Source organism: Cyprinodon tularosa, unplaced genomic scaffold (assembly GCF_016077235.1).
Source record: "Cyprinodon tularosa strain WSP-4 unplaced genomic scaffold, ASM1607723v1 ctg375, whole genome shotgun sequence".
In the NCBI taxonomy this organism is placed as follows: domain Eukaryota; kingdom Metazoa; phylum Chordata; class Actinopteri; order Cyprinodontiformes; family Cyprinodontidae; genus Cyprinodon; species Cyprinodon tularosa.
The window spans coordinates 33,648-50,167 of NW_024039091.1; the positions used below are offsets into that span (position 1 = coordinate 33,648).

The window sequence follows — 16,520 nt, forward strand, 5'->3', positions numbered from 1 at the left end:
CACTGTCAAATAGTATATTTCTCACATTAAAAATTCTATAAACACATTTATTGCTGTCATTCACTGTATAACATGTATTTGTATATTGGTTCTTTTAGTTATTTATTTTATATGAGCCATTCAAATTCTGTTTAGTATAACATTTAGTGAGATTGTGGCACTTTGACATACATTTAGTTCAGGCACATCTTTGGTGGCTATGTTTGGGGTCCGCCGTGGCGCAGCTCTCTGGACATTTCCAGTAAACCTTAACAAAAAACGATCATTTTAGACTGAAATATTTAACGAACTCGGATTTGTGGGAGTTTGGGTCATTGGACACCCAGCCATGAATCTAGAGCTGCTCGGTAATTATATGAAGATGCTTTTGTTGTGTGATTAATGCTCACTTTCCTGCAGCGCTCCGCTCTTGTTGTGGTTAGCTTATTCTGTTAGCCGAGGATGCTAACAGCTAAGCTACTAATCATATTTAAAATATAAACAGTTAGAATTGTCGATTCAACTTAAGCTATTCAATTTAAACGGGTAAATTAGCAACATAGTCTTTGATATTTATGAATTATATCATTATTCTTTTTTTGAAAGTAGAGAACTGTCAGTTAGCCGAATTTAGCATCCGTATCCATATAGCATCGTTCGGTGTTCTACATTAACTAATACCTAACTTATAAAAAGTTCATATGCCTCCAATTTAAAGGATGTTAAATAGTCGACATTTTTATAGTTAAACGTTTTTGTCGCCCAGGGCGTATTTTCTTATTCGTGAAAGCCGTGAATCTAATTTAAAGTAATAAACAACATTATTCACTCTGGGGTAAATCAATGGAAGCCTTTTTTGTTTGTTTGTTTTTAATATGCCACCGTTCTTAGGTACCATCCAAAGTGCTTCTGTAGGGAAAAACAATGGTCATGGTTCTTTCAACATAAAGAAACCTTAATCTTGTTTTGACATCACCTTGAGTTCAAGCAATGTTTCTCAGATGCTGAAATACTTTTTTAGTCATTAACTTATTGTGGGTGATAGAAATTGGATACTTGATTAATGTAATGATGCAAGTATTGTTGTGTAATGAGATATAACTCAAAAATGGTCAGGTATGTGTTATTTCTTTGTTTTCTATTCAACCAGCCAGTTGTTCTTATAATTTATTTAAAGTGATCTGAAGTTCCTTCCTTATCAGGGTTCCTGCAGGTCTTTGAAAATCATTAAAAGACATTATTTTTTAAATTAAGCCTGAATTGGCATCAAAATTCATTAAATGTGATTATCGTGGCATTTAAAATGCTTTACTAAAAAAAAAATAAGTTAATAAAAAATTTTCGTCAGATATATTACGTATAAATATATATTATAGATATGTTTGTGTTTGAGGTGAAAAAAAGCTAGAGAATGGGGGAAAATGCAATCATCAGCAAAAGTGGCTGGAAAACAAGAAATTTGGGACATGGCTGCAGCCTGTCGATGGTAAAGATGACAAAGGATTTTGCCGTGTTTATATGAAGGTCATGGGTACCTGTTGATGGCATTAACATTATTTCTAAGAGCATTAAAAGTGCATTAAATTAGAGTTACTCATTCCTGTATAAACCCTGATATTGATTGCCCTTTCTTAATTAACATTTAGAGAGACATCAGTGCACAAACGGTACAACCTTTCCACCGATATATATATTTTATTATATAATTTTTCAGGCTGATTGCCTTTCTTTTTCTCCATTTACATGATGAAAATGACAGAAGGACACTGAATGTGACACAATTCTCGATTTAAACGTAAAGAAACATTTATTTATGAATCATAGAAAACACTAACAGTGATAGCAAATAGAGAGAAAGTCAGTGCATGCGCTGATGAATCGTTCGATGCATCTGTCCATCTCTAATATTAATCCTTTATACATTTAACTGGTTTGATTAAAATTCTATTCTGTGTGTTATTTTTTTTGTAGAATCGTTTGGGCAGAACTATCCAGAGGTAAGACACCATGTTTTAAAGCAGCATGGGCTTGATGAGCAATTATTAATAAACTTCTTTTAGAGCTTTCTTTATGTTCCATCTGGTGTGATAACTCTGACTTTGTTTTTTCAGGAGGCAGATGGCACCCTGGACTGCATCAGCATGGCCCTCACCTGCACCTTTAACCGCTGGGGCACGCTGCTGGCGGTCGGCTGCAACGATGGCCGCATCGTAATCTGGGACTTCCTTACTCGTGGAATCGCCAAAATCATTAGTGCACACATTCACCCCGTCTGCTCCTTATGGTAAGAAACGTTGTGATGATACGTTATAAATCTGTTCTAATGTGTTCGAATGAGGACAAACTCTGCAGCCTCTTTGTCCTGCTGTGCTTTAAAATCGTAGGGAAATCATATTTAAATGTCAATCATTATGGCTCAAACAAATGTATTCTTTATCAGACTATATTGTCCCAAATTTTCGAAAAGTTCTATTTAAAATCCTGTCTTAAAATCTGTTTTTTTTTCCTCGTTATTTTATGCAGGCCAGTTAGTTCTACGTCAGCCTGAACACCTAAATCATATCAACGGTCATCTGTCAATTTAAATGTTTTCGGTCATAGCATCTTGATTCATATGTTGCAGCTAATATACGCAACGGTTGAAATCAGAATCCTTTCCTTTCCCATTGAGTTGCGTCCCAGTGTTCACGGGGATGGACGTCTGTGTCTTCAGCAGGCGTAGAGCTAACAGAACTGGCAGCGTTGCGAGGCAAGGGCTCAAACATGTACGGCTGGAAGCCTTCTACACCAAACCAAGCTTCTGCCGCCCTGGCGTCCTCTTCCACAACATCTTCGTCCCCGCTTTCCTCCTCTAATGAAAAAAAAGGATGACGGAGGAGACTCATCCACGATCTCCGACACTAAACTCTCCTCCTCTTGCATGTTTCCTCTGTCCATAGCGTTCCTTGACAGTGTCGTTTTTAAGTCACCAATTTAGTGCTACTTGGTCCCAATGGAATTTCCCATTGGGAACCTACTAGCACTAAGATGCTAACTGGTTAGCATGATGCTTCCGACAAACCGGCCACAATCAAACTTGCTTGCAAAGTGTTAACGACAGGTTCTCTGTTTGATAAGCTGGTTTAACTGTGAACATTTTCTTCTCAGCGTTAAAACGGGTCACAGGTAACTTACAGGATGTCTTGTTTATGTTTTTGGATCCAGTTGGAGTCGAGACGGCCACAAACTGGTGAGCGCCTCGACAGACAACATCGTTTCCCAGTGGGACGTCCTGACTGGAGACTGTGACCAGAGGTTCCGCTTCCCTTCACCCATCCTCAAACTGCAGTACCATCCCAGGGACATGTGAGTGTCCAGCTCTGAGCCGCAGCTCAGAACCCTCCTGCAGTCACTTTCAGCCTTTTCTGAACAGGGTTTGGTTTTTCAGAGACAAGGTGCTGGTTTGTCCGATGAAGTCGGCTCCAGTCCTGCTGACGCTGTCCGACTCCAAGCATGTTGTCCTTCCTGTAGACGACGACTCGGATCTGAACGTGGTGGCAGCTTTCGACCGGCGGGGAGAACATATTTACACCGGCAACGCCAAAGGAAAGGTGAGACCCAGGAGGGCGGTTAGAAGTTTAGCCTTTTCTGGACCGGACAGCGAATGTGATGGAGCCAGAGGTCACTTCCGGGTCAAAGTTGTCACCATCATGTTTGATGTTTCAGATTCTGGTGTTAAACACAAACACTCAGGAGCTCGTGGCTTCCTTCAGAGTTACAACCGGCACCAGCAACACCACAGCCATCAAATCCATCGAATTTGCACGAAAAGGAAGGTGAGATGCAGACGGAGCTCCTTCTAAATCCAATCCTGGTTCAGAACCTTTTGTTTGGTTTTATTTCTTATAGCCCCGTTTACACTAGCCTTTAGAAACCGTCAAGAACAGTCCGAGCACGGTAACGGACATAACCGTCGAGTGTAAATGGAACGCAACTGAACCCTACACTGATCAGCTTTAGAGCTCAACTCAAACTATAGATGAAAACAAACCAGTCATGTGACCACTAAACTCTTAACAGTTCCTTGTGAAGCTTATATTGTATATAATATGTTCTTTCTTATGTATTTGTCTGCCTAGGGACTACGGATGAAAAGTAGCTTTGTAGCTATAATCCGCCATATTTACATTTGTTTTTATACTGATGTTCATTAATGTGCTTTGTCCCTATTCAAATAAATAAATAAACTGGACTTTGTTTTTGAAGACTTTTCACTTCCTGGATCGGAAGCGAAACATTTTCAAACTTGGGAACAAAGTCCAGTGGATTTTTTTTTATTTTATTTTTTTTTATTGCTATGACCTGGATGACTGAGAATCTTCCCCAGTAAACTAAACCGGACCTGTACCAGACACAACCCAACGGTGCTAAATCTAGTACTAGTTCAACAGTAGGGCTGGGCAGGGTTCATCTGAGGCTCGGTTCTCTGATAACAAAGAGCGCATGAGCAGACGGATACGCCGGGTTTTCCGGTGTGTCTAGTTTTGCAATTCTCGGATCTCTTCCCCCTTTCACAACACAAACTTCTTCTCAGCCTAGACTCTGGGCTGAGAAGATGCTATTTTCTTTGCCTAATTCCGCCTTGAGAGCTTGAGTATCGTGGAGTAGCGACGGGTTAAAGAGGCATCTTGAAGCGTTTCGACACATTACCAAACTATTAATCCTGTCTCACAAAATACTGACACCTGCTGCAGCCAATAAATAATGTAAACATATATCATGAGGTGAAACCTTTGGGGAAAATGTGAATGATGATGCTTGTAAACTAGGATTTTAAAAAATTATTTCAAAGCAATAAGAACAGTAAAAACTAAATAAACTAAGAGTCAATTTGAAACTAACTTTCATTCAGATAAGTTGAGAGATAACTGAGAGGAAAAGGACGACGCAACAAGAAAATTAAAATAAAAACGTCTCAAATGTTCCTATTCCTTTTAGGCTGCTCCAAAATTCTTGATAATTTTAATTTTTTTAGCAGATGCATCATGTTGACAGAAATGTTTTTAACACAGATTAGTGAGTCAGTCAGTTAGAAGCAACTCCTTGGTCACATGACTTTCTGGAAACGACACGCGCATCGATACGCAACGGTGTTGCTGGACCCATCACTATTGTGGACCGTTGATATGAGGCGAAGAACCGTGCTAGAATGATGTGTAAATGGTCATAAGAACCAATTAGGGACAGTTAACTGATCCAAGCTCCACATGAATCGTTTCAGAGGGGTAGTATAAATATGGTTGGGTCTGTTTTTTTTTTTTTTTTTTTTTTTTTTTTTTTAATCTAAGCCTTGAACTCCATGTCTGCACCGTGTTTTTAATGATGCAGCTGCTTCCTGATAAACACAGCCGACAGAATCATCAGGGTGTACGACGGCAGAGAGATCCTGACCTGTGGCCGGGACGGCGAGCCAGAGCCCATGCAGAAACTACAGGATCTGGTCAACAGGTAGATCAGCCTCCCTCAGCGTTTCACCTGACCTCTGAGGCGGTTAGGTTCCTAAAACAATAAATGTTTGTAACGTTTACTCTGCCCAGGACTCCGTGGAAGCGCTGCTGTTTCTCTGGAGATGGTGAGTACATCGTGGCCGGTTCGGCCCGGCAGCACGCCCTCTACATCTGGGAGAAGAGCATCGGGAACCTGGTGAAGATCCTGCACGGCACCAGAGGAGAACTGCTGCTGGATGTCGCTGTAAGGGCGTCCAAAATTAGATTTCTGCGCCTCGTTGCACTACATGGAAAATAAAACCCCTCTATTGAATGTCTGTCAGTGATACTGAGATGATTTCTTGCAGTGGCATCCTGTTCGACCCATCATCGCCTCCATTTCCAGTGGAGTGGTTTCCATCTGGGCTCAGAACCAAGTGGTGGGTAACAGTCATGAACAGAAATAAAATCCATCAAATATTTACCCGGTCTGTCTATTTTAGATTTTACAAATAAACTTCCAGCTGCGGTTCAGGCAGACGTGATTTGACTAGGCCCTTTGCTTGCCGTCGGTTTGTGATCCTCTGTTTATTTGCTGTAGGAAAACTGGAGTGCATTCGCTCCAGACTTTAAGGAGCTGGATGAGAACGTGGAGTACGAGGAGCGAGAGTCTGAGTTTGACATCGAGGACGAAGACAAGAGCGAACCGGAGCAGACAGGTACACTGGAAAAAAACTAAATCTAGATAAGTAATTTTTTCTTAAATAAGTGCATTTGTTCTTGAATTGAGAAGGTTAAAGAGACTTTTTTCCAATGGAACAAGACAATTTACAAACTCATTTTAAGTGCATTTTATTTAAAAGTCTTATTTTAACAATAAAATTCCTCATTCCACTGGCAAATCATCTCATTTACCTACTTAATTTAAGAAATTTCTACTTATTTTTATATAGTTTTTCTAGTGTACTGACCCATTACAGGTTCTGTTTTATATGTCTGATGCTCTGTGTGAAGGTTTCTAAAGCCACTCTTGTTATATTTTTTTTTGTTGGGGGTGAGATGTATTTTATTGGTAATTTTGTGACGGCTGAGAGGTGAACTTGTGGTTGCGTTCCAGGTGCGGACGCTGCAGAGGATGAAGAGGTGGACGTAACAACCGTTGATCCTATCGTCGCTTTCTGCAGCAGGTAAACCCGCTGAAAATCAGAGGAGATTTATGTCCACCTCATTTACACTGATAACCCTAAAGTCATCTAACTGATTGAGTTCTTGGTCATTTGTTTGATGACACAGCAATATTTTTTTACTCTATTCTTAAAAAAAAAAAAAAAAAAAAAAAAAAAAAAAACTTTTTTAGAATCTAGTTTTTTTAATAAAGTTTCTAATTTATTAAAACAGCATCATTTTCCCACTGATTTTAGCCTCACTTCATCCGTTTGGTATCAATCTTTTATTATATTACGTCTTTATAATGAATGTTTTTAGGGTTTAACTTTATCGTCATTTAGATTTAAATCACATGCATGTGGAGAACATTTCAGTGCTGATGGAAAATGTGCAGCAACATGTATTAAGAAAACCTGTCAGATTGGAACAAAAGTAATCTTTAAAGACATAGAAGAGAAACATTTATTTAAAAGAGATTAAAAAAAATAAAAGATCGTAAACATCCAGTATATTATCTTATTCTGGTTTGATTTTTAAGATGAATTTCTGCTCTTAAATTAAGACTCTTCATTTAAAGGAAAACTCTGAGCAGCAAAGAATAATCAGTGGATCATCATTTATAACTCAAACTAATACGTTCGCCGTGATTTACTAATTTTAGCGTTAATCAGTAAAAATTGCGATCACTGAGTCCGGGAGCGGCCATTTTTGCCCAAATATAGTAACCCCTCCCTCCTGCCATCTTCCAGCAGTGACGTCACGGTGCGGTAAGCCTAGCGCCATTCTCCCCGCTTTACAAGCTAAATCAATGGGAACTACTAGACACATTTGCAATCAACAACAATTATTGAAGATTTCCAGAGGACTTCACCATTGAAATTCACCAGAGCTATAGTGAAACTGACAATGCCCACGTGCATGGCAGCTGGATGCTGGAATACATCGGGTAAAAGTGAAAAAAAAAAGAGTTATTCCACCTTTCTGGTTCCTGATCCTCCACGGACGGGTTGGTCGTTGGATCGCCAACTTGAAGAGGGAGGATTTGCCATCGAACTTCTGGCCAGAGAAAAAACCCGTAATATGTAGCCAACATTTGGAAGAAGAATGTTTTCAAGCTGACTTGGATAATAGCGCGTTTTGACAAACACCAGATACAGCTCTGGGACTTGATCAACAGCCGATACCGCACCGTGACGTCACAAACCAGTAGGTGGCAGTTAGGGCTGGGTATTGTTCAAAAATGTTCGGTGCCGGTACCAATACCAATACCTTCACTTCGATACCGGTTCCTGAACGATACTTTTTTCGATACCAGTTTTATAATATCAATTCAAAGAAAAAGAAAATTACACAACATAAAAAAGTACAAATCTTGAGTTTTATTTTAGCTCTGATTTTTCCTTTTACATTTTTCCTCTTACATAAAAAAATAAAAATCAGTGACTAATATTCACTGTTACATTGTGAGGACCTTTTTACTTAGCAGTTTTCCTTTAGAAAATTGACCATGTCTGACAAACAAGCCCGTTGAATGGGATCCTACTGACAGCGCACCGCTGGTATGTGGGGGTCTGAGCGGCTCCCACAGAAATATTGGAAGGCAGGATGAACTGACTGCACTGATTAAGTTTTCAGGTGGATTTTCCCACTTAAAAACATAATAAAACTACTTTATTCCCACTGATCACAGGAAATACAGCTGCAAGGCAAAGAAAGGATAGAGTAGCTCCGCCCAACGCGCGTCAGAGCCACTTTTCGACCGCGCAGCCAGAGCAGCAAAGCTGCTTCAGCCGCGCGTCAGAAGCTGGTACAAGCAGCAAAAATGAAGCAGCAGACGCGTTTTTGCTGCTCTTGCTGCGTCCAGTTTGAAAGCAGCATGATTCACTCCGCTCTGGCTTTGCTCCGCCCACGGGCTGCAGAGAGGAGGATGGTCGCGCCGGCTGCGGTCCGCTCTCCTTGCAGTCAAACACCGAGCAACTTTCTGCTCTTAAATTGTTTCCGTGCACGATGTATTGCACTGCGCGCTATTGGCATCAGTCTTAATAAAGTGAAGCCGCACTTTTGACCTGGGGGGCATTTTAAAGGGGTTCCACGACGCTCGCAACCAGTTCACAACAGATACACATGAACCCTGGCTGTAGGCGGGACCACCTGTGTATTTTTCCTGGATGACGCAATCACGTTAAGTGTTAAAGCCAATCACCGAAACTTGGTACCGAAAGACGAGGCATCTTTCGATACTCTGTAGAACCGAAGCATTTCGGTCGGTACCATAAAAGTACCGAAGTTCGGTACCCAGCCCTAGTGGCAGTAGTGTTCTTTGACAAACATGGATGCCTCCAGTAAAGCACATTCACATGAAAATTACTCTGAATTTAAACACAGTATGTAGTTATTTCATATTTAAAGTACTTTCAAAAGTTTGAATTGTGAATATGAGCGGACTTTTCCTTTAACTTTTAAATGTTTGTCTCTTTAGTGATGAAGAGCTGGAGGACAACAAGGCACTGCTGTACCTGCCTATCGCCCCCGAAGTCGAGGATCCTGAGGAGAACCCCTTCGGTCCCCCACCGGACGCCTCGGTTCAGCCTGGAGCTCCAGACGAAGCGCTGGCAGGAGCAGACAAAAAGCAGAAGCCGCCCTCATCTGACGGAGGCCCGGCCAAGAAGAAGGCCCGCACCACCACCATTGAGCTACAGGGGGTGCCCAGTGACGGTAAGATGGGAGAATCATGATGTCTGGTTCTGCTGTTGGTCTAAAACTAAAGAAGATACGTTGATTTTTATCAGATGGAAAATTTAATTTGGGATCCAACCTGTTTCCTCTACTAATTAGATTTTACTGTAAAAGACCAATTTGCAGGTTACATTTTTGACAAAATGCAAACTAAGTGTTGTCGAGTAGGACCACGTTCAAAAGGTTTATTTAGGATTGAAAGTGTTTCGAGCACTTAATGTATTATATTTGTTATGGCTGAAACAATTAATCAGATAAATTGTGATTAATTAGGAGTTCAGTCATTTATTAATCAATTAATCATTAACTGGAGTACAGAGACTAAAGGGAGAACGGTTCACAAAATCCACGGTTCGGTTCACGGTTTTCGGTTCGGTATATGTTGATTGTTAGGAAAATCTATGATGTCTTGTATAGTCTGTTTAAAACTGAAAGAAAAAAGCAGTCTGGCATTTGATACATCATTGTGACAGTTTTAGGTTAAAAGTAGTAGAGATTCTGGCATTGCAAGAGAGGAGACAGTGCTAGTTCCAACATGTGCTTCATTTATTTGGCAAACAATCTTTAACAAAGAAGCATAGGCTCTATCAAAACTAGACTTAAGTCCCTTTGTTTGAAATTAACTCAAGATAAATTGACATGTTTCAATTCCCTGATTATCAAAACTCAGTTTGTTCTGCAGTATTTGAAATGCAATCAAATAAATGAAAAAATGGCCAAAAATTGCACTTTGACCCAAAATGGCCGACTTCCTTTGGGTTTTATGGCATACCTCCAAGAGACTTTTTTTCATGATTTGAGGAGATTTACCTGTGTGCCAAATTTCAGGTCTCTGTGACTTACAGTTTTCCCCCCACTCACGTTAGGGGGCGCTGTGGCGCAATTTGGGGGCGGCCATTTTGGATTCCATTATAGACTGGCTATTTCACACGGGGGACAATTTACTGCCACGTTTTCTTGAGTTTTTGAATATGCGAAGTCCCCGTAAAATGCGTTCAAAGTGCTACAAGAATCGTAATTATAATAATAAGAAACTTTCGAAATACAATAGGCTCTCGCAGCCTTCGCTGCTCGGGCCTAATAAGGCTGGATTTCTTATCAAACTTAAAGTGCCACTGTGTTATCTAAAATAACAAAATAAATAATCCAGTAAATATTATAATGATCAATATAAAATATAGCATAAACCAAACTAACACATACTGCGCTGCTTATAAACAACAAGGCTCTGCTCATTCTATTATAATGTTTTCTGCAAGAAGAGGAGTTTGTCCACATTCTCTGCCAAAAGATGAGATCTACTAGCAGTGACAATGTCTCCTGCTGTAGAGAAAACTCTCTCACTTGGTACGGATGTACCTGGGACTGCAAGGTAACGTCGGGCCAATTTAGCAATAGGAGGATACTTCTGCTCGTTGCTTCTCCATCATGCAAGTGGATTTTCATCCACAGGAATGCATCCTGTGAGTCTGTATGACACGACCTCCACAACTTTCTTTCCGCTGTCATCGTATGTCACTCTAAATGCAAAGTGGTCCCATACAGCAGACCTATAAAGTGCTGCTGGCGCGTCTTCCAACTCCAGTTCTTTCCCACTCGCCATACCCACACAATTCTCCACAACAACTGATTTTTTTCTGCTACAGCCGGCTACGCTGCTTCGCTTCTTCTTCTTCTTGTTTACTACTGGTGGTTGGCTTTGGCCGCAGTTAGGGGTGTAAATAATAATCATTTTGTATCGATGCATCGATCCAACAGCCGACGATCCGATGCATCGATACGTCCGCAAGAGTATCGATTCATTTTTTTTTTTTTTTCCTCAGGTCTATTTTTATCCATTTGCTCCTGGGCGTAATTCTCCCTCCCGTGCTGCGGTGGAGCTAAACCTATTTTGCCCTCCTACCTCGCTTCCTGTTTGTACTCCTGCAGCAGTGTGTTGCAGTAAGCTTGACACAGACATTTTTAAATCATGCTCAATATTGAACCGCGGTCTGTGCTACATGCTGTGGGTCTAGATACGGCCGAGGCGGAGAGGAAGTGGGGGCGAATTAGTCAGACAATGGAGGGACATGAGGGCCAAAAAGAGCGGAGATCCAGGTGGAAAAAGGGTCCCAGCGTTCCCGCGCACCTCGCTCTTCTAGCGGGTCAAACTTCACGAGTTGTTTTCCATAATTTCGGTCATAAAAACAAAACAAGCCGGCCTCCTGTCTGCGGTCAGCTACAATTTGGGAGAGGAGCAGCGGAGCGTCTGCTGAGGGGGCGGGGACGTCTGGAGCCGAGGTATTGCATCGCACTTCTTGCACTGATTATGTGCAGGATTTTTTGATGCAACTTTTCTACTTCTGCTATGTGCTGTTGTTTCTAAAAAAAAAAAAAAAAAAGCATAACGATGTTACAGCTTTCATTGATGTATTTCAAACTTGAAACTTTGTTTAGCCTGTAAGGTGTAAAAAAAAAAAAAAAAAAAGTTAACCGATGAATCGGATCGAATTGTACGGTGGTGTATTCTTGAGTATCGAAATTAATGGAATTGTTGGGTCAGGAAATCGATACTGAATTGAATCGCCATGATGGATGTGATTTACACCTCTAGTCGCAGTACCGCCACCTTCTGCTCTGGAGTGTAAACGCTTCACCTATGAGAAAAAGGAGCAGCGCATGAACTGAACGCAACACACGCAAATCGAACCGAGAGAATGGTTCGACTGTGAAAATCCTTAACGTCAACCCCTGCTGGAGTGATAGTTGCTGGAAATGGGCCTCTATACACTAGGGATGGAACGGTTTATGAAAACCGTCCGAACCAGCAGAAAAAAATCAGTTGTTGTGGAGAATTGTGTGGGTATGGCGAGTGGGAAAGAACAGGAGTTGGAAGACGCGCCAGCAGCACTTTATAGGTCTGCTGTATGGGACCACTTTGCATTTAGAGTGACCTACGATGACGGCGGAAAGAAAGTTGTGGATAAAAGTGCAACAGTGTGCAACACGTTTGTTTATGCTAACAGCAACATGTCCAACATGTCATGCTAACCCCGAAATCCCGCATACTCCGTCAGCGCTCCGCTCCGCTGCGCTCCAGACCGCCTGTACAAAGCAAAGCCTACAGCCTGCGCTGTGGCTCCCGTCCGCTCCCCTCTGAGTTCCTTGAAGATCGTAGAGAGCATGCACCAGATGATTAAATTCAAAGCAGCAAAACATGCGGAAATGATCCAGGGTTTCCGTGGATCATTAAAAATAATTACAATTCATTATTTTTTGGGGATTTTTTAATTAATTTCATTAATTTTATGGGATTTCGGTGTAACAATCAACATATATCCCGAACCGAAAACCGTGACCACGAAACCGTGAACCGAACCGAACCGTGGATTTTGTGAACCGTTCCACCCCTACTATACATCTATGTAGATGTTGCACCAAAAACCAGACATTTGCAGCTTGAATAGTCATTTACCACATTAGCAATGTATAGAGTGTATTTCTTTAAAGTTAAGACTAGTTTAAAGTTATCTTTATTGAAAAGTACAGCGCTTTTCCGTCAAAAATAAGGACATTTCAATGTGAGCCCAAACTTTTGAACGGTAGCGTAGATCACAGCATCTACAGCTTTGTCAGTTCTGGAGTTAATAAAAGAAGTGAGCAGATCCAAAGATTTTCACACTTGGTCTTTGCATCTGGTGTCCCCTAGTGGTCAGGATTGGAACCAATACTTTTATTCTCTACATAAATTACATATGTAAAGTTTTAGGAAAATTCTGTTTCTTTTTTTCTTTGTAGATGACAGATATTTTGTGTACAGGTGAGAGCTGATAGCAGCTCATTGATGATTTCACACCGAAAGGACTTAGCCCTAGCATGCTAGCATCCAGAAAACTCCAACATTTTAGTGCTTCTTTAGATATTTCAGAGTTCTCACTGATTGGCTATTTTATAGCCAATCAGTGAGAACTAATTAGGCAAACAGCTTGCCATAGTCCCTGTTGAGTCGCTCTTTGTCTGGTGCCTTGCTCATGGACCTTACTGCCTAGGTGGACCTTAGCAGGAGCTTGGGACCCAAGCCTCTCCACCACGTCAAGGTGGCGACTCTTCGAAGAGGAACATTCACTCACACACTCACACCAGATATTTGAGGGGAAAAGCAGCCAAGCATGAGGAGCTCTATCAATACCTGCCAGTCTTTCTGCTAGGCTACAATGCTATCAGCACTGCTCCACCATGCTGCCCTTTGAAACATTTGGGATGTTTCTAATTTACAGACTGATGACTTTTCATCACACGTAAAACCCACACATCCATCCATCCATTCATTAAAACACTTTTTTTTATTATTATTATTATTTTTATTTTTTTTAACTGCTGGAACAGATATAAATCATATAGAAGCCGCTTTTAGTTCTCCTGCTCCAAAAATCTGGAATAAACGTAGTCACTGGGTAAGTAGAGGGGTAGGTGGCGGTAGAGCGTTTGCAGCCCGATCCAGCGGAAGAGAATTTCAGTCTGAATAGACGTTTCTACGTTGCTTCATTCTATCTCTTTTCTTCCACTCTGCAGAATCTGTTAGTTCAATCTCTAACGTTCTGCTCTCTCTGCTTTTTCTCATAGTAGCTTCATCTGGTCTGTTCCTGTTTGGCTGTGACTCCATCCTGGAGAGACTTATTTTAATGATTCACTTCTATTCTCTTTAATTTTCTGTTGTCTCTTACATTCTGCTTTTCTTTTTCTATCTGTTTTCCTCACGTTCAGCTCTTTGAATTGTCTGCCACTGAAATCTTCTGCATAGATCAACCTGCCTCGCTTAGAGTCCGTAGCTGAAGCTCTAATAGGCAGACATCTTCTGATTGTTTCTGCTTTGGTGCCTGAGGCGGATATGATGCTGATGGATCTACTGGAAATATCCCAACAGATGGACTGGAATCCACTGGAATCCAAAATCGGTCCCATTCGATTCCCATCAAACACGGTTTGGCTGTTGGAGTCTTTTTAAGGGGCTTCCATTGAGAAGGTCTGGTTCTTATGGTGACCAGGAAGCACGTCTCTGGGCACAATCATTCACACACCAATACACTGAAGAGGCCAATTAACCGGATAGGTGGGGGAAACCGGAGCGCCCGGGGAAAACCCACGCAGGCATGAGGAGAACCACTTCTCCACCATGCTGCCCTTTTTTTTTTTTTACTTTTGGGATGTTTGGATTAAAACATTTCCAAGGCCAATTCTTTCAGTATGGTGGTTTAGGATGTTTAGAGCTGATGGTGTCCAGTTCAGTCCCAGTATAATTAAACCCTGATAAGGTCTCTCTGCGTCACTAAAAGGTTCTAGTTCCTCCCTTCTGAGGTGGACTTCTTTCTCTTTAATTGTTCTGGTTTCCTCAAACCCAGAGAGTGGCGAAACCTTTTCCAGGGGCTCTTCTTCCCTTTCTCTGGGACTTCCTCCTCGGTGAGTTGAAGGATGGAATCCTGACTGATTTCCTCGTCGGTGGATGTTTGTTTGAGGGCTGAGATCTCTTGCTGCAGTTCATCCCTTTCAGCTCTAAGTTGGTTGATCAGATCAAGGTCCTCTGCTGATTTCTTTGAAGAAGTTTCTGCCTCATCATTGAGGAGCGTCTCTAAACGTTCCAGCTTTCTTTCCAGGTGAAGAACCTCCCTTTCTTTCTCAGAGACGATTTCCTGGTGGGAAACTCTTTCTTGTTCCAACTCTCTCTGCAGCAGACTCTCCGTCTCTTTAAGTTCTTCCTGCAGGCCTGAGATTTTCTGAGCCATTTCCTGACGGAGAGCCTGGTTCTCTGCTGTCAGGCCGTTGATGACCTGAAGGTTGGACGCCGATGTCTGTGAATGGGCTTCTCTTTCTTCATCCAGCTCTTGTTTTAGTGTTTCTGTCTGTTCTCTCAGGGTCAGATTGTCCTGTTGGTACTTCCTGATAGCTTCCTGCTGTGAAGCCCTAATCCGGTCCACCTCCTCCTGGAAACCAGCTGCTGTGTCTTCAGGTGTTTGTTCGAGGGATTCTAACATCTTGTTCATGGTTTCAAACATGCTCTTATTCAGGACCTCCATTTTGTCGGTCATGTTTGAGGTTCTCTGGTTGTTTGCGTTCAGCTGCTGTTTAAAACAATCAAGCTCTATTTTCAGCAGGCTAACCTCCACCTCATACTTCCTTATGACCTCTTAGTCAGAAAGTTTGACTTCTTGCAGCTGTCTCTGCAGACGTGTCTCCGTCTCCTCGGCGCTTTGTTCAAGGCTCGCCATTTTTTCAGCCATTTCTTGCCGGAGAGCTTTGTTCTTGGCTGTCAGGTTGTTAAACATCTGGATGTTGGTCATCGATGTCTTTGAATGACGTTCCATCTCCTCCATCAGTTCCTGCTTCAGCGTTTCTGCCCGTTGTTTCAGAGTAGCTGTATCTTTTTCATACTTCTCAGTCATTTCCCTGTGTGAAGCCTTTACGGTTTCCAGCTCTCTCTGTAAATTGGCCACCATGTCTTCAGTTTTTAGCTCCAGGGATTCATGGACCTTTGCTTCCTTGGTCTGGAACTCATTCTCTGCTTTCTTTGAGTAGTTTTCTCGTTCTCTAGTTAACTCCTGCTCTAATTTCTCCACTTGTTGCCTCAACATAAGAATCTCCATCTGGTTCTTAGAGACGGTTTCCTGACTGGAGGTCTGAAGCTGCTCCAGTTCGTTCTGCAGAGTTTGGTTCTGGTCTCTCAAAGTGCTTATAAGCGTTCGTCCATGCTCTATTTTCAGCTCCCGTGCTTCGGTTAGATTCTTCTGATTCTGCAGCTGGTTCTTTGTATCTTGTAGTTCTTTTGACAAATAATTCACCTTACGCTGCTCTTCTTTTACTGCTTTTCTCTCCGCATCCAAAAGACATTGGAGTCGGTTCATGTCCGCCTCAAAGTAATGACCAGGCGGAGGATTTCTGCCTTGAACCCAGGCACCCTGGTTGTACTGGTTTCTCCGTCCACTTTCCTGGACATACTGCCCCCTCGGCTGGAATCTTCTTGTCTGGTTTGACATTTTTACTCAAATACGATTGGAGGAAAACAATTCACTGAAAACGATCAAACAATATTTGCTAGAAACTCGCTGTATGTGCTCTGTGCTCTGTGGGTCCAGGGAACTGAGGTGGGAAGAATGTGTGGGAGGAATCGTAATGTCTGAGGGAGGTCTTAGAATTAGAATG

The 16,520-nt window shown here is 41.8% G+C and overlaps 1 protein-coding gene across 2 annotated transcripts in view; it reads left to right on the forward strand.

The window, feature by feature from the left end:
• Positions 1 to 208: 208 nt before the first annotated feature.
• rbbp5 (retinoblastoma binding protein 5) overlaps positions 209 to 16,520 on the forward strand; it is a 32,275-nt gene continuing 15,963 nt past the window's right edge. The window contains exons 1-12 of one of the 2 annotated variants that reach the window (XM_038296706.1): positions 209 to 347; positions 1,951 to 1,976; positions 2,091 to 2,263; positions 3,184 to 3,324; positions 3,407 to 3,569; positions 3,685 to 3,794; positions 5,347 to 5,466; positions 5,556 to 5,709; positions 5,813 to 5,884; positions 6,046 to 6,163; positions 6,562 to 6,631; positions 9,091 to 9,326. In XM_038296706.1, coding sequence (XP_038152634.1) covers positions 329 to 347; positions 1,951 to 1,976; positions 2,091 to 2,263; positions 3,184 to 3,324; positions 3,407 to 3,569; positions 3,685 to 3,794; positions 5,347 to 5,466; positions 5,556 to 5,709; positions 5,813 to 5,884; positions 6,046 to 6,163; positions 6,562 to 6,631; positions 9,091 to 9,326 — 1,402 coding nt within the window. In that variant the 5' untranslated portion in view covers positions 209 to 328. The remainder of the gene's footprint in view (positions 348 to 1,950; positions 1,977 to 2,090; positions 2,264 to 3,183; positions 3,325 to 3,406; positions 3,570 to 3,684; positions 3,795 to 5,346; positions 5,467 to 5,555; positions 5,710 to 5,812; positions 5,885 to 6,045; positions 6,164 to 6,561; positions 6,632 to 9,090; positions 9,327 to 16,520) is intronic. The other variant, XM_038296707.1, reaches the window with a different exon arrangement.